An 18,755-nucleotide genomic window follows, 5' to 3' on the forward strand; every position below is an offset into this window, starting at 1 on the left:
TACATAGTGCACCAATTTAATATTAAGAAAAAGTTTAATTAAATATGCATGAATAAACAAATCTGGCCGATTCACGATATTCACATCTGCCTGTCGGCGCCATGCTGCCTCCCTGATTGGCTCTCAAATGTGCCAATCACTTGTCACGTGCTTGAAACTAGAGGCGCGAAGCTGTCAGTTTCAGACGCGCATTTGACTTCCCTTTGAAAACAGATTTTTAGAAGCGCTATTTTTGTTGCCCGGCTGGTAGATATAAGTGACTGGTAAGAGGAATACAAATTACAGGTAATAGGTATGAGAAGACTAGGTCACGACTTACCGGAGTTGAGAAAATAGCAGCACTCTGAGAAGGGCCGCTTCCTCAATTCGTATGTACTGGAACAATATCGCGTGAAAAACATGGTACCCAAACATGATGTAGTGATGTAGTAGTAGTAGTGGTTTATTTAAAAATAAATAAAAGAGCGGAAGGAAAAAGAAAGTTGCAGGCGCGCAGCAATTGCAATCTAATATCTTAAGCACCCGAGCTGCAGCCAGCGGAGGTCAAAGGGAAAGGGTGGCGAGGAGTATAGAGAGGAGCGATAGCAAGAAATGACAGGGGAGAGAGCTTTGTACACTATTTACAAAATACATAAAGCAATCAAGTGCGCGCCGCTTCCGCTCTAATGTTCAAGCTCTCCCTTTCCCTTTCACATCCGCCAGCTGCAGTTCGGGCGATTAAGATATTAGATAGCAATTGCCGCTGCAGGCAACACCCTTTTCCTTCCATATTTATTTTAAATAAACCCCCACTACTACTGCTGCTACTACATCATGTTTGGGTATCATGGTTTTCACGTGATATTTTTCCAGTAAATCAGATTTCAGGAAGCGGCCCTTCTCAGAGTGCAGCTATTTTCTCCAGTACGCTAAGTCGTGAGCTAGTGTTCTCATACCTTTCACTTCCACTTGTATTCTTTTTGGTTACAGGCGCGGAAACAGACACACCACAAGGCAGAAAGACGGAGCGCTGCGTCCCGTCTTCCTGCCTTGTGGTGTGTGTTTTCGCGCCTGTGACCAAAAAGATGTACAGTTACCAACTTGCTCAGCAAGACGTTCTTTTAAACTTGTATTCCTCTTACCAATCACTTATATCTGCAAGCCGGGCAACAAAAATAGGGGTCCTAAATGTCTGTTTTCAATGTGAGTTGAAATGCGCGTCTGAAACTGACGGCTTCGCGACTCTAGTTTCAAGTACGTGACAAGTGATTGACACATTTGAGAGCCAATCAGGGAGGCAGCATGGCGCCGACAGGCGAATGTGAATATCGAGAATCGGCCAGATCTGTTCATTCATGCATATTTAATTAAACTTTTTCTAAATATTAGATTGGTGCATTATGTATTTAAAGCATAACTACTCTAAGACATAACCGCTAATCTCTTTTTGTGATTTTTATTGTGTTCGCAGTTAAAATACACAGTCGTGAACAGAAATTTTGCACTTAAAAACATTTAAAAACCTATAAAATTTATGTTTTATGCAGTATTGACGAGGTGTCCCATAAAACTATGTAAAGAATTGCTAGTTTTCTTGCCTCCTTTTTGTGTCTGTAGCGAAGAGGTTAAATTCAGCGGAGGGCTTCGTTGAAACATCGGATACATCTGAGAGAGAGGGAAAAGAAAGAGCTTGGGTGTCGAAGAAAAAAAAGACTTTTCTGCGACACGCGCCCCACTCTGGCAAAGCTCGCGCGGCCTCGAAGACAACAGGAACGTCAACGCAAAGGCTCCCCAGGAATATTCCTTCAGACCATTGTTGCGAGAGGCTTGTAGCTGAGGGTTCCGGATAGTGCTGAGCGTGGCCTCGGTTGAGAACTTCGAAGCGGATGTCTTTGGGTTCCTGGACTCCGAGTAGCTGGTGCCACGGGCCGGGGACAACCTGCTGTGGCGGCTGTTATTCGCCCCGTGTCTGCTTTGCGAAGAAGTGTTCCAGGCTGCATTTGCAGTTCTCAGTTAAGGCGATGGCATCAATTATGGGGCTGACGTTCCTTTTCAAACCTTGCCTGCTATGCCACATTTGGGAATTTACGCTGTGTTTAGGGCGCTCGGCTACTGATCCGGAGCTCCCTGGTTCGAACCGGACCGCGGAGGCTGCGTTTCGATGGAGGCGAAACGCTAAGACGCCCGTGTGCATTGAGATGTCACTGCACGCTAAGTAGCCCTGGATGGTCGAAAGTACTCCGGGGCCTTGCACTACGCTACCTCTTTCTTCCTTTCTTCTTTCGCTCCCTCCTTTATACCTTCTCATACGGAGCGGTTCAGGTGCCCGCCGATATATGAAACAGATACTACGCCATTTCCTTTCCTCAAAAACCTATTATTACATTATTATTAGAGGATCTAATCTCCGGGAATTCAAGGGAAATTTTCTCCGCGGCACTTCAGAGCTTCTAAAAGCTAGCGTTGCAAATAGCCCGGAGACGCAGGCCCGAGACGCTGAAACTTTTAAAAAGATCACCATGTACGCACGTAACCTGCTCGGGGATTGTTCGGGGTACGTAAACAAGACGAAATGTATGGTTGTGTACTAACTCACCAGAAAATATGACAGAAGTGAGTTAACATCATGATTTTCAGGATCTTCGCCGATGTTGAGCTTGTCTCGTGCCAGACACCAACCGACGGACGACGACGTAGGGCCTGTTTGGACAGGCTCCACACACCTGGCACAGGCGTTCTATCTTGCTGGCTGTAGCGAGCGCTCAAATCTCTTAATGATGGAACGATGATGGATGCCTAAGATTCGCTTCAATTCCTGACCAGTACGAGATGAACGTTGACAATCTTAAACACTCTGTGCATCTCAGTGGCCAGAGTAACACAACACGATACAGGAGATACACGGAGAGGAGCGAAAAAAAACTTTTTGTGCTTGGTTTCTCGTAAGAATGTCTCGTAGTTATTCTGTTCCGTAACAGTATTCTCTATTTTTGAAGAGAGGATCTTACTCACACGCTCATACCGTTCTCAAAAATGACCCTGCCTTGCTGCTGCTAATGCATGAGCAATTATCTATAGGGTATGACTTCTGGCTCCTCAATTTGACCGCTAAAGAGCCACGCGTGTTTCTAGTCGCGTACGCCGCGCGTGCTACTGTTCTTGTATATGTATATACAGGGAGCATATACAGGAATACTAGCGCGTGCCAGCTGCTGTGGAGAGGATTGGAGAGGGTAGTCAGGTACGCGGCGCGCGTCGCAGACAGTAGGAGGGTAGCGGCGTCCCAGTAATCGCAGCAGATGAGCGCGCCACCGCGGAGGGCTCCGGCAGATGTGTGTTCTGTGCCCCGTGGCGGTCCCCGCTTGCGCAGAGGAGGAACGAAGGCATCCCAGGCCTGCTGCGGGCTGCCTTCGTGACGTCGCATACCTTGAACGCGCGCATCGTAAAAGCTTCTTCCCTCATCGCATGCGCAGTGCATGGAAATGGGTTCTGCAAAGAACGCCGCTGCACTTCGATGCGTCACAGCGGAACGCTGGTTGTGCTCGATGCAACTCCCGGTCGCCCACAGTTACAGCTCCCGGCCGGGCACTAATGGTCAAACATTTAAACCAGCGTCGTGTCTTATATCTCCGGAACTATCGCTCGACATTCGGTTCAGCACCACTGAAGTCCTCTTAAGTATTTTGGCACCGCTTGTCAATTTATTTTCGCAGCTATTTCCCGAGAAAGAAAGCTGGTCTTAACTGTGTGCAAAGTTTTTCGGCGAATTTTCGCTACGTGGTGGAACCGACTGTAAAGCCAGGGGTAGGATCGCTAAACTGAGATTGTCGTGTCTTTGGGCTAATGAGTTCCTCTATTATCAGCAACAAATGAAACTCGAAAAATGTTACTGCAGCATGAACAGCAAACCGAAGATCTCAACAATATCAATATACTAGCTCAATTTAATGTCATTTCGAGGGCGCTAAGGCTGCCCTTCGCAGGTGTTAATCAACCTCACTTGTGTTTCCTCTCGAGGAGAAATAGATTGTTTTTTTCTGCTGGGATTTCAGTTCTCTTAGTGTTTCTCTGCTTGCTGATAGCACTGCGCCAGCTGTTCCGTCGCAAGCGGCGACCTATAGGTCACCATCTGAAGCACCTCGATAGCTTCCAAAAAAGTCGGTGTTCTTTGTGCGCAGGTTTCGACGTTGCTGTTCATAGCCCCGGTTCAGCCCAGCATGCCACCAACCGCAGAGGTTTCCACTTCCAAGGTCATGGGCTACCACAACGTGCCTCCTATCGCTGGCCTGCGGCCTTCGCTCGTGTTCATCTCCTGCTGCACCCAACTCAGCGTAGATATAAACGGTGAGCATATGTCTACGTTCAAGGAAATTAATTTTAGCGCCAGACGATAGCGCAGGACAGTTTGGTTTTATGTTACTTGTGAGTTTAGCACGGGCTGTGGGAAGCTTAGGAACGATTACATCAAGTCCATTCCGGGGGAAGTGTATGTCACTGTAAGCGTTGACACAGAGACCAAGACGGCTGTGCTACAGATGATGGCGTTCCACATTGCTGCGCCATGAGCGTGAAATTTCAAGAATTAGACCAAGTAACTTCATTGCGCCCCACCTTAACAGAGAGGGAAATAGGCAAGGTTATGATGAAAGGGGGATAGTGGGGCGCTCGTGTGGCTGGCAGAATGCTATTATCCAAAGGTCTTGATCATGTTGTGTTGCTATGGACCCACTGCGAATGTAGGCCCCAGGGTGACGTTGACTTTGCCAAGACCTCGGGCTGCATATTGGCAAACCGTTTCTTGTAGGCACACTCGAGCTCACGCCGCCGAGAACAGCGATCATGTGACATGATGTGGCTTCTGCCAAAACTATGTAGCGGAAATAGATAGAGCGAATGGCAAAAACTGCTTCTACATGTGAGGCCGCTGTTTCTTCACGAAGTTGAAATCAACGTACCCGAACTGAAGGCTTCTACTAATGTTGGTTGTGGGCAAGTGATTCCTTGGGTGCTGTGCAAGCCGCGCTGTTGGATCCTTGATACTCGCCATTGGATGCTGAAAGTGCATCGATTGCAAGGGCTTGTGCAAAACGCGCCGTGCGATGGATAAAGTGGAAAATGCGACGCCGGTTAGGCGTGTACTCGAAGCTCACATGGCTCGGCTCATGTTTTGTACTTTTCGAACGTTTGCTCGATCACGGCATTTCTATGCTGGCTTCTCCATCGCACTTATGATCGCGACGCACTTTCGATGAATAACGGTGTACGTGTTTTTCCGGAACACAAGAGTGTTGCCATCGCTCAGAGAAAACTGAACAAAATTATCTTGGCTTAAACACTCTGTTGTTAAGCCTCAAGATTCGCACATAGGTCGTGCTCAGTTTGGTTTTGTTCTAAGTTAAATACTCCTCGTCTGCGGCGAAGACGAACCAAAAGAACGAACTTTGCAGCAATGGTCTCAATAGCGCACTCTTGCTACTGCGTAGGCTGAGGCGATAAAGCGCTCGTTCCTGTGATAGACACGAGGTAGCGCTACATGCACCATTGCTACCAAATCGTGGTGTTGTGGTTCGTCTTCGATATAGGTGATGGGGATTATCAAATGATTCTACTGAATAAGGTGAGTACTCCACATTAAGGTTGTATCAAACACAACTGACCCCCAATAACACCGCTGTGCGAAATTTGATCCTGACGATGCGAGCGATTAAGGTAGGATAATTTTTTTCTATTCTATCTGAGCGACGCCACACTCAGTAGTATTGATATCTCAAACCATGTGCTGGGAACTTGCGTCAAGCTTGTTTTGAGGAGGCTGGCCCCATATAGGGGCAGCTCGCGGCGATCCACTTCAGCGACCATGGACGTTCAAAGAATAATGGGCCGGTGAGCTAACTGTTGCTTGACAGTTGCATTTTTTCGGAAACACACAGTGGGGTTACTGAGATGTGTCATTCCGTCCTTGGCGCGTCCCGCACGCAGGCAACTTTGGCGCGAACGTATTGCGCAAAGGCCATAGTAGCGAAAACGCAACCGCACACGACGCCAATAAAACTTTTTGTTTTCAGAAGTCACATTAAATAAAATGTGATAAATGTTCAGGCAAGAAAATTAAAAAAAAATATTTATTATTTTTAAACTTCCTGTTAAGCTGAAATATTGGTTTTTGTGGTGTGCAGTACTTGGTCAACAGGAGAGCAAGCTATCTCTTATTTCGGGAAAACTTTGCATTAACATGGTTTTGTGGCCGTTTTTTGCAATTTATAGACAGGATATCGAATATTAGGGCATGCGTGAATATTGAACAACGTTTATTTTTCCTTTTTTCTCGGCCAAAAGTTGTGGTTCAGCACTATAAATGTCGGTTCTGCAATCAGTAGCTCTCCGTCCCATGATGCTTAGAGCGCCCATGGTAGCTGAAGAGGTCTTGAGGAAGCTCCACGCAAACTGCCACAGACGGGGCGCCAGCTTTCCCTCAAGGTAATTGTTAGAAAGTCTAAGCAAGCTCTATAGAAAAGCACTCATTTTTGCCAGTTTGCTCAAGTCTCGAGATCTTAATATGGCAACATCCTGTCGTTTTTCAACCCCATCCGCCACTGACGGCAACCGAGCTGACGTTCATAATGGATTTGCGTGTTCACTACGGCATAGGCTTGCTCAGCCAAAGAAATCATTCCGAAAACCGAAACTGTTATGGAGAATTCTCTAATAAGCGCTCACGCTGGCCGTTTGGGAACACTGTGCTCTATGGGCACTCATTGCGTGCATCTGGTGACGTCGCCCCAACGCTAGGAGCGCACTTTATTTAGAGGCGATGATACTACTTACGGCTAGATTATTTTTGTGTTTTCGTAAACGGACAGACATCTGATCGATGCGTTGGTCATGTGCAATGATAATTTATGCGGAACAAGGGTGCGTACTTTGAAGTCCAAGGCATGTTTTGCTATGCTTCCATATGGGAGAGTGCATGGAAAGTGCTGGCTCCCAACAGTGAGCTGCTTCCATAATGACAACTTACTATGCGTCTCGAAGGGTCGCTGACGAACCCAGGTTCAAAACTGATTCTGCGATGATTACAAAAGCTCCTGTCTTAATTCGTTCTTTAAATTCCGTCGCATGCGGAAAGAACTTTCAGTTGTTCATTCCGTATGTTATTTCTTTCTCATAGCGCACTGTGTCCAGCTTCTAAGTTGAATGAAAATGAGTCGTCCATCCGCTCCTCACACTACGCCACACTCTCTCCTCCCCGCTGGTCGGCGTGGCTGGCACTGGCAGCGCACGTGCAGTCATCCACAGCCCTATCTATAGAGCGCTCGAACTCCGTGCAGTCTGCTCTCCTCGGCGGTAAGAGCGACGTCTAGCGGCGCGCCTGGTTCGAGATGGGGCGTGTTTGATGCTAACACGATATTGAAAGATGCGCTATCTCGAACCAGGCACTGCCACTAGACATCACTCTGCGCGCTGCCGAGCGCAGACGGAAGAGAATGTGAGCGGTGTTGTTGACAGACAGGTCTTAGGGACGACTGCACGTACCAGTTCGGTCTTGTCCGCAGGGCGGAAGAGCACATATCGGGCGGTGATTTAACCTGTGATACTTTCTCTGTCCCTAAGCGCTACTTCTCGACATCATCCAATCAATCGGTCCCGTTCACAGGACCCGCACGTGGCTGGGCAAGCGAGGAAGGCCTGCCTGTTGGTTGATGTTTGTAGGGCACGTATACGGTCCTTTAGGCTTCACTGCGCAGAGTGCTTCAAGTTAAGGTGCTTTAAGTTAAAACCTATATTTCAAGGGCATAACGTGCGCTGTTTTGATGCACTGATCTCAGTTTCTACAACTACAAGCACCTACAAAACTATGATTGAAGCTCTACGGCGATTTTGTCCGCTATTTTAAATAGTAGTAATAAAAACAATTATTTCCAAAGAGAAGGGCCGGTCGAGAAGACATATATTTGGAGCTTCAGTGTTCGGCCTTCCCTCTTGCAGGATTCGGTTGGCCGCCGCCATGGCCTTGGCCCTCGTTACCGGCATAAGATTGGTGCTCGAACCGGAGTCAGTCAGAAGGGCCTGCCACTGCTCTATAGACCAGGGCTAGTTGTATTGGGTAAAAAAGGCTTTTTCACAGCTCCAGAAGACGTGGTACATCGTGGCGTAGCACGTCACGTACTCTACGCACCCCATACGCACTCTTTCGCGCATCTATTCGGCCAAATTTTATGATATATGGCTCTGCTTGGGTAGGTGACTGTGCAGTCGTCTGAGCGTGGTGGCCTGCACCCTGTTGAGACTGCCCGCTGGAGATGAGTACTTCTCGCGCACTCCCAACAACGACTTGATTGCCTCCTCGTAATACCCTGGCGTCATGGTTTCGACCGGCACACACGCCCTCCGTGCCATTAACTCTCGGACAGCGGTGTCTACTCTGACGTTTCCCTCAACCCTAATGTGGGGGACCCCAGTGATGATTTGTCGAATGTTTCTGCTGTTAGTTCCACGTTGAATACTTGTGTTGTTAGTTCCGTGTCTGTGTTTTGTTCGGAAAGGATCCTCGCGTTGTTGCGGCCGATCCTTCAATCTCTGAATGCCCTAACTGCAGCATGTGAAGCTTCAGAACCGCGAAGGAAGAGGGGCGGCCAGATCATGGCGGTTGGACAGGTTCCTAAAGATGAAACTTGCAGTTTTTTACAATTACAGAACGAAGGAATACCCGAAGGCGGTATCAGTAGCGAACGCCAAAATAATCACCCTTATGTCAGTGCGCACAAGGACAGCACATGCAGCGGAAGCGATCGCCACAGTTCTAGCCCTGACTGAGGCCAATCAGCAGGCACTGAGGTATACGACAGCCACAGATTTCTTAACTTTAAAACCCCTGCTGTTCCATTAAGAGAGGCGTCGCAGAACTGCCTCAAGGTGCAGCCCGTCATAAAATTTTTGTCCACAGCGGAAAGAACAAAAAAGACTGCGTACACTCGTTTCGCAGCAAACTTCTCTCTTAGAAAAAATAATATCAAATGTCATCCACTGCGTTCCGACTGACTGGAAATTGCTAAATTCTTTGCTGGTTTAGGTCGACCCGAAACCTCAATTGAGATTCGCTAGTGAGCACTAAAATCTGTGGCGGTTATCGGCAACAGGCGATTACCTCAGCACGACACTTTGCTAACGCTTAAACAACAGGTTTATCTTCAGAAAGTGTGCGCCTCAAGCAGCGCTCAAACATTCGCGCTGCGCTGGCAGGCAGACGCGGCGTGACGTGCACCGCAGCGCAGGGACCAGCTCCCACGGGCCGTGTTTCGCACCTCCCCTTCGAGCGAGCCTACCGTGGTGGCACACGGCGCAATCCTTGCATTATCGTTCTAGTCCGCCTGCAACCGGGGGAGGCTTCCGGCTGAACTATATGAGTCCAGTGTGCCGTAGTTCAAAATCTCCCCAAATGCTTTGAATTTCCCAGCTGAGCAGCGGCAGTTTCTTCTTTGGCAGTGGACGAGCTTGCAGATAGTGATACGAAGATTGCTGGTGCTTTGAGGTGCGGCCTCTGCGTGTCTGCTATGCGGTCGCCTCTTCTTGCGAAACGTAAAAGTGCACAGGATATGTGCGTGAAATGAGTGCGTTCTATGTCTTGAAGAGATGTCACAATTATTTAAGGGCACGCATTATGAAGTTACAGCATAAAACCTAAACTGTAGTGGTCTTCAGAGTCAGAAAATTTAGTCCAAGGAGCAGTCAAAAAAGTTTCTTAGTTATACTTGTACTACATGGATAAACAATAATAGAATGATCTTAGCGCTGGGGTGTTAGAGCGGGAGCAGGGGAAAGAAAAATAGTTCGTTTGCTTCATGCGTACCATCAAAGTGGCGTTTTGCGGTAAATTTTAGGCTGTATTTATAAATAGCGGTAATATAGACCGTATTTTTGGGTAATATTTTAGTTTTGTAGGCCTATATGCTCGAGGGCTTAAAATCGGATCCAGAAGGTGGCGATAATGAGAAGCGGGTCTTGGTTGCAACCAGCGAGGTATAAAAAAAGAGCACTGGAGGAAAGACTACAGCAGTCACAATGCTTTTTCTCTGTACTTCACTTAATGTTTTATAGAGGCAGGACTCGAAGGCGCAGACGGTGTCTAAATTGTACTAGTATGTAGCGCATAAGTCATCACGTATCAGAAAAAACACGTCGACATTATTCTTCGGACACTCGCCACGAGTCCATCCTTGCGTCTGTGGCTCTCTGCAGATGGACGCCGTGCTCCCAAGTCGACAAAGAGAGGACGTATTTAAATTTAATTCATTTTCTAACTGGCCTGATCTGCCGACGCAGACTGGAAGAAGAGCAGGTGCGGGAGGAACATCGGTAGGTTGCTGAGGAGTGGTGACCCGAGGCCGCCCGTGCACCATGCCGCTGATGAAGCCGCCGGACACCACCAGCTGGCAAAGGGTCCCACACCAGGGTGAGCGATTTTTAGAAAACGCAGATTAGAAAACGCAGTTTGTGGTGCTTATTCTTTACTATTAAATGAAGCAAGAAACTAGATGGCGCGTATTACCGAAAGGCAGTGTGAAATGAAAGCCATATTTTTTTCTAGAGGAATTACGCAGTAATGAGCATTTCTTAGTATGCATTCTAACACTAGGATTCCAACAAGTATTGGACAGGTTTGGTGCTGCTGAGAAAATGGAAGGATTCTACTATGGCGGTACTTTTTAAAATATAGCTGATGGGAACAACGACCTCTACGCATTGGTGTGGATGGTGACCTATAAGACCTCACTGGCGTATGAAAAAAGAACACAAGGAAGGTAGCCTGACGCAGTTCCTTTTGACCTTTTGCTCCTATTGTTAAGGTGCATATAGGTTTATGCTTTATGGGGGTTTAACTTCCCGCAGCTACTCGGGCTAAGAGGGACACTGTAGCGAAGGGCTCCGCAAGTTTAGACCACCCGGGGTTCTTTAACGTGCACTGACATCAAACAGTACACGGGTCTCTAGAATTTCGCCTTCTTCGAAATTCGACTGTCGCTGCAGGGATCGAACCCGCGTCTTTCGAGTCAGCCGCACAACGCCACAACCACTGAGCCACCTCGGCGGTGTAAGAAGCAAGCAATACTCTGCCTGATATCCTGGTCATGTAAAGCACCCACTTTCACTTTCATATGCTTTACATCTATATACGGTGTTTCAAATTAGAAATTGAAGACTTTTAAAACTCTAACGATGTTTAAAGCGCTGTTTAGTGAAAATACCGAGCATGCTATTGGACTCGCTTGCGCGCTAGCCCTAGGATCAGGCGAAATGTTTGAAAGGAATTTTCTCCGGAAGGTTCAAGTTGAGATGGGTGGCACAGAAAAGGGTCAGGAGCAACATTGTAACCAAAGTAATATATAAATTCTCCCGTGCTGGCGCTGTGCATACGTCCAGAGTGCAGGCTGTCCTAAAGGGCGTCTTGACTTAGGCCAACATGAGCAGTGAAAATTTGATGCACAATGATCGGTTCAATGTGGTTCATTCTTTCGCGAAAATTGCATGTTGTGCAAAAGAAACTGTAGATTAAAAAAAGAAACGCAGACAGACTTCAGATTCATCACTAAACCTAATTCTCGAACCAATCGTGTATCGATGTAACAAAGACCTGAAACCAGCGCGGTGCGTGGTAATGGGCTCCGGACCTGGTTCGGCATTTTAAATAGACAAGATCAGTGTGTAGATCGCGCGTTGCGATCGTCTAAGAAAAATAACAGCTGTGTCCACCCTGTGCTGTGGGGTAAACTGAAGTATACCCGTTCTCTTTCGACAAAGGAATACCTATCCTCTGCACTGGCACCCAGAACTTAACTATCGACGCAGCAAACTGCATTTCATTGGTTCATCTTTGTGGTTTTCGGCCGAAGGTGGACGACGACAATTCTTCTACTAGTCGCTCCCGTTCTTTATCGTTGCGGCGTTCACGTTCAGAAAAAAAAACACACATTTTATTTCTATGATTGGCCTATTTATGCATCTGCGTGGTATGAATTCTAATCTGCCATTGGTTTATCGTTCACCTCTTTCAAATCTCGTTCATCGCGAACGCAAATATGGGCGCTCCGTATTTTCACAATGATGTGCGCAGACTTCGTTGCCTCCGCCTGTCAACGCTGGTAGTCGTGTTTCACGTATTCTATTATGCCGCGAGGTTATATTTAAAAAATTATACCAATTTTCGGGTTCCTTGTCAATCGCACAATGCGTGCGAAAAACAGGTCTCGCGCAATTTTGGGGAAATTTCGGCTTCTAATTCGTCAAAACTTGCTCGAGAAAACTATATTGTTCTGATATGTTACGACAAGTGGGAAGTGCGGTGCCCAATGTCTCCCGAAGACGGGCTTCTTGAAAGAATTGCGGTGTTTCTTTTAGAAATGCCATGTTTTCTTCTCACGAATGGATGCTGACAGTGAAATGTTTCAAGTGTGACATTCATAACCTGTTGTCTGAGATTCTTTTAGATTGTTTATTTGCTTGTTTATGTCGAACCGCACTCCTCCACGAAATATCTGGAACACAGCGACGAGCACGAACGCTGTCATAGCTTTTGACGAGTTTCGTTGAACAGGTTTTATATCCTCCCCAAGAACGGAGAATACAGAACAGCGAGAACGAAGGCAGCTAGCTATGCGTCTCGTGCAGGAATTGGTAGGCTTGTCGTTGAAAGCGTCAGAAATTTTGCAGACGGGAAGAGAAGGAGAAGCAAAGGGCATGTCGTATTTCGCGAAATATTTAGACCGCGAAAAATAAGACTGTTACTGTGCCTGACGAGGTGGGGCTGTTACGTAGATATAGGATGTACACCGCGCATTTCTCTAAAAACGCAGGAGAATCGAAAATTTCCCTTGCGAAGTATTGCCGCCCGCACGAGATGGAGCTTTCACATCGCCAGGCTTCCGAGCACGTAATAAATGCTGTCTCGCCCCAAATCGCGGGCCACACATGGAGCACGCTTGACGCGCTGCAGGCCAAGTATACACGTGGGCGTCTTCTTCGGGAAGTACACAATTTAAACACAATCGCCTGCAGACGGTTAGAAACAGGCGTTTCACTTCGGAATTACAGTAGTACAGGATAACTTGGAGAAAAGAGCACCACTGTGTACGTGAATTTTTTGGTGCCGAATGTTACGTTACACATGCCACTTCAGAAAAAAGTAATCAAGTACATTGTTGGAAACAGTAATATCGTCAATTCCACAAGCACACTCACAGCACATTCCTCGAGAACAGCAATCCAGGCCCAATGGGAAACATCATGCTCACCATAACATGGAATACAAAAGGACTTGCGGTTCTGGTTCTGCTGGTTTAGAGAGACGCTTTTTCATAGATGAAGATAGAACTGATTAATTTGCTGCAAAAGCTCGCACGGGTAAAATCGAGAAATTAACCTTGCCCGCAGAGGGTGCATACCGTTAGTGTGTAGCGCAATTTTTGGCAGGCTACGTATAATGTTCACATTACCTATTTTTCATTCTACAACTCGCGTTCTATATAAGTTACACCCAACTTAAAACATTTCGTTTAACGTAAGAAATCAAAAGCAAGTCGCACTGTGTAAAACGGACCAGTCATCCTCTTTAGAAACGCTAATGAAGACATTGAGAATATCTCTTCGTTAGTGAGTCCGGCGAAAATGCACGCTTGAGGCGCCCGCCGCTTCTGCACGGATCCATTGGGTCCCTTCTCTAGGACGCCCTGAAGGTATATATTTCTTCGGCGGGACAGTTTAAACCAAAGCGCCATTTATCTGTACATAACAAAGAATGCTCTCGTGCAGGCAAATTTGCTGCCTATCACCGCAGCGTTGGAACGTCAAAATAGGAAGAAAGAAACAGCGGCAGTAACCTGGAAAGTATTTTTGAATTAAAGAACTTCTCTCGAGTACCGGCCACGTGTGAAGGAGAGCAAGCATTTTGGGTGAAGTTGGCGTCGGACGTGTGTTAACTTCTGTCGTATATGTCGGCATTAGTTCGTACCAGAAACCGAGTGCTCGCGCACACACGTGAAATGCTGCGATTAATTGCGCATTTTTGAGGAGGCTTCTAGGAAACGCAATGCACTTGCTTGTTTGAGCTGCTTGAGTTTATTTTCGTAGCGCTTGTTTGAAACGGGAACAGCAGTTTTCAACAAATGTATGCCAGTGATGCCTCAACACTTCTAGCAGATGCAGCTCGCTGGAAAGTTAAGGGAATGATGCCTAAACTACGATGCTTTTGCTTCTGGATAAGAGCAGCTGCGTGGTAACAATAACTGCGGTCGCACTAAGGGGCGAACAGGCCTGCAACGTAAAAATGGCAGCGGCCACGGCGAAAGAGCACCGTTTTTAGATGGCTATTTGTTTAAACTTGTGTTTTCGTTCCTGCAGGCGTGGGTGTTTCCCAGCATGCACCCGATCGTGGAATTCTCCCTCCCCGCGGTTCCACGACTTGGCTACCATCGTCGGTATGCGGTCCTCGCTCGTGCTCCTGTTCTGCCCCAGCGACATCGGTATGGAGATGAAAGGTAAGACAACTTAGCTTAAAGCCACGCTTCTAGCGGCTGTAATGGTGATATGCCGTGCTCATAACAAATAGAAAACGGCCAGGCTGTGAATAAATGGCGGTACATGCGTTCTCGTATGGCTGAATAAGAAGATGCAAATGGCTTGCTGCCACAGAAGGCCTATAAGCACAGCAAATGCATGAGCCCTCTAATATTTAAGGTCACTATATGAATAGAATGACGGACATGGCATGTGTAGAAGGCGGTAAATGCAATCTTAATCAGCAAACAGTTTTTGAATCAGTCGAGATCTGCGCTGAGAATATTGCAGGAGACCGGCAAGACGCAGAAAAAAGGAATTGTTTCACATTGCGGACAACCCTAAACTTTCATTTCTACTGCAAATTTGGAACGAGTTCTTTGCGAAATATTGGTAAGGGCAGCGTCTACCTTTCAGTGACATTACTGACCTTGAGATCAGAAATGCGTAATTTTTTTAATGCACGAATGTTACGTTCGGTTTGTAAACTTGAAACACGTGCCCTTTCCGTAATACAAATTATTGCAAAGAAAAAGGAAAAACGTGCGCCGTTTTTGTAGACAGCTGGCGACCGAGATGGCTGCCATATGTTGATAAGGAGCAATGCGGCTGACGTATAGAGACAGTGTTGCAATTGGAGGGCAGGCGTACCTAATCAATGGAGATCGAACGCCTGTAGTTAGAGGAAACGGCTGAGGCCTGGAGAAGGGATTGCAGCAGTCTCATGGCACAGGTATAAAACAATGATAGGCCAGCTGCGACCTTGGGGTCTCGGTGACTTCTTAGCACGACGATGTTTGCGGTGCGTCAGGAGATATAGATTTAAGATAGTGAGCTCATATAGTGAAGGAACGCGGACTCATAGAGCCTCTAAGACATACAAGAACCTGGTGACTGAAGCTTCAGCTCCTAAATGCCAGAAAGTGAGACAAAGAGCGGATTACTACTACGGTGACTGGCACCTCGGTGCGGCGGAAACGTTTTTAATGCCATGTAGCTTTAAGGCCAATTCACGAAAAAAGCCGGCGCCCGTCAGTCTGTGTCACGAAAAAACGTGGACGTGGCAAACATGGGCATGTGGCAATCTGCCCAAGAGGTTGAGGACAACCTGCACACCAAGGCAGGTGGCAATGAAATTCAGATAAATTAGATGCAGCTGCCACCTGCCAGCCGTGGCACTGCGTATCAGTGCACCTAGAGACAGACAGCCTCTCAAAGAACTATCCCTGCAGATAGGAACCTGACGCGAGCTCGGGAAGAGCAACCAGGGTCTCACAATCCCCACCGGTGGCAGTGTTTGAAACAGCCACCGTTCGGGGCAATGGGGCATCCGTTAACCGCTGCACCAGTGTGCCAGCTTTCGTGTGATGGCTCCCCGCGATCTACGAATTCATGAAAGAGGAGGCGCACTTGCGCGGGAGAGACGTCTGACGCTATAAAAACCAACTTGGGCAAAGTGCCGTCCTAGCATTTTTTCTACCCTTTTGCTAACGTCGTGGGAGCGCGAGGAACCGCTGGCGCATGTAGCTTTGTAGGTGCCGGAGCAACGTGGTCAATTACAGGTCAGATGACGTCAGGTTTCGTGCGCACGTTGGAGACTGTTTTGCCGTGTGCTGTCGGCCCCTGACGAGGCAGGCTTTGTATCGTTGGGTCACGCAGACGAGGCATGACTAGAACCACCAAGCTTGGGGAGCATAACGCCCACCATGCTTCGCTTGTGATGCAGATATCGGCCGCGTCACCCGCGCCGCTGATGCAAGGACCGCGCCGCACTAGATACGATACATCCTGTTTTCTTTCTAAGGAGAAAAAAACAAACATGCGATAGAAATGAAACACGGAACTTAGCAAATCTGTACAGTGTTTCCATCATATGCAAGCTTCTGTGGCGGCCTTCGTTCTCGGGTAGACCTTCTGAATGCAAATTCCTGCTACTGCACGATTGCAGAAGCGCTGACGATGACAGGACAGCTGGCAGTTGTAGACGTAGACCCTGAGTCATTGTTGCGGCAGGACTCTGAAAATGAAGTTTGATCTGCTACTTGGCAGAGGTCGTCATCGGGCTGATGAAGGCTTTGTTGTCGAAAAGTTTCTCTTGTAGGCAGCAGATGCCATCGCTTGCGTCGCAGGATGATGCCGACTGCGGCGATTATGCCATACGACCTGGGATATCTTGAAGACTGAATGACGAACACCTTTGGTAGCCCATGCCCCCTTTTTGATGCGAACCGTGTCCCCAGGATTTAGCGGTGCTAGTTTTCGGCTTGAACGGCAGGTTTGAGGACGCCTCAGCACGTTGTGAATTGGAGACGGCCGGACGTCGGGTAACGTTATCCGGAGTCTTCCTTGAAGCGCCTCGCCTGGTGATGGCCCGGATTCTGTTGGCGTACATGTGTATGCAAGAAGACCGAGCCAAAAATCTTGATTCATTTCAGTGCTTTTCTTTAAAATCCGCTTAACTACTCGTACGCCCTTTTCATCCCATCCGTTGGACTGGGTACCAAAGCGTGGCCTTGTGCTAGAGCATTCGCCTCGCATTCGGAAGTGCTGGATTCAATCCCCAGTGCCGCCGGGTACCCACCGGTTTTTAATGTGTACAAGATTTCCCCCGGCCTGGTGCTCGGCTCTTCTGGGGTGAGATGCTTGGGAAAAAGGTCTTGACTGCAGTTGTTCTGACGGATCAGCGATAAGCTCCGCCGTCAACAACGTTAAATCGGCCTCGTGCGGTAGAAGCCCATTTGTGGCCCTTTTTTTCTGACGTAGACGCACAGCCGAAAAGCGGGACTTGGGAGTGAGCTCTTCAAGTGTACTCTTCACTTGAGAACTATTCAAGTGTATTCTTCACTTGTTTCCACCTGTTTGCAGCCTGAGCTCTTCGAAACTGGGTTTGCCCCCGAACGGGCACAGCGGGGTTTGCGGAGCCTCGTCCAAGCACACACCCCTGAAGAAGCCGGGCGCCGGGCCGGGGGTGGCTTGAACTCATTTTAACTGGTGGGCGTCCGGCGATGGGTTTCGAACCAACCACCTCCCGCAGCCGAAGCGGAGTGGTGTGGCTGAAGTCGTACGTCCGAGTCTATGCAGCTAAAGCGTGGGTAGAAAATATACGGCAGTTATCTCAACAGACTTCCACTGGTGTGCCGTATATAGAAAAAAAATCGCCCTTCTTGCTTCAATGACGGTCTTCGCGGAAGTATCCTTGAGAACTTCCACTTCAGGAAAGTCTGACAGTGCGTCCTATATGCACAGGTATGACTGTCCACCATGCTCACATATGTCGATGCCTACACGTTGCTGTGGTGTATTAGGCACCGGACGCAATTTTAACTGCTATTGTGGCTGACTGTAGGCGTATATCCTGCACGCAGAACACGCCTGTAGGATTGCTTCGATGTCAGAGTTGATTCCTGGCCAGAAAACTGCATGCCTCGCCCTTTATTTTAATTTTTTGAGGCCTAGATGGTTTTGGTGAATTGTTTTTAACGTTTCTTTCATCATGAAAGCTGAAATTACAACTTTGCACCCTTTTAATAGTGCCCCCTAGAAATGAGAAAGCTCTGCCTCGAACGACTTCCACTGTTCTTTAAGTGGTATTCCGGCCGCCAGGCCCTCAATAACTTGCTTTAAATCTTCATCGCAAGTAGTTTCCATAGGCAACGTATTCAGTGTGTCCTCGGTAACAACTGAACAGATCACACTCACTGCGTGTTCTTCCGTCTCGTCGTTGATTACGTCTTTTTCTGCGAATGTCTCGGCTGTTGCCCGGGACAGCATGCCTGCGAAGAATAGCTTCCTTGCCGGCGTAAACTGCATTTTTTACGTCATACCGAAGAAGGCCCAGAAAAAGCCACTGCAACCTTGGGGGCATGTCTCCAGTGGCTTTTTGCGAGATGGAGATCAAGGGTTGGTGATCAGTCTCAAGGATACTCGAGCAACCGCAGACAAAATAATTGAATTTCTCGCAGCCATACACAACCGCCAACACCTTTTCAATTTTCGAGTAACGCGGTTCGCACTCTGTTATTGCCCGTGAAGCGTATGCTACGAGCTTGCATGTGTCGTTGCGACACTGCAGCAATGCTGCGCCGATTCTGTTTCCGAATGCGTCACAAGACATATTTGTTGTATCGAAAATGGTCAGTACGGGCTCACCACTTGCACTGTCGCGCAGCTGTCTCCACTGTTCAGAGATACTAGACGGCCAGTCAAACGGAGCACTTATCTTGATAAGA

General features: G+C 47.8%; 1 protein-coding gene across 1 annotated transcript in view; it reads left to right on the forward strand.

Annotated features, from left to right (window-relative positions):
• Positions 1 to 18,755, forward strand: part of LOC144123726 (uncharacterized) — a 45,953-nt gene that overhangs the window by 22,423 nt on the left and 4,775 nt on the right. The window contains exons 4-6 of the mRNA XM_077656503.1: positions 4,158 to 4,323; positions 10,300 to 10,429; positions 14,371 to 14,507. Coding sequence (XP_077512629.1) covers positions 4,158 to 4,323; positions 10,300 to 10,429; positions 14,371 to 14,507 — 433 coding nt within the window. The remainder of the gene's footprint in view (positions 1 to 4,157; positions 4,324 to 10,299; positions 10,430 to 14,370; positions 14,508 to 18,755) is intronic.

This window comes from Amblyomma americanum, chromosome 1, assembly GCF_052857255.1.
Source record: "Amblyomma americanum isolate KBUSLIRL-KWMA chromosome 1, ASM5285725v1, whole genome shotgun sequence".
NCBI lineage: Eukaryota > Metazoa > Arthropoda > Arachnida > Ixodida > Ixodidae > Amblyomma > Amblyomma americanum.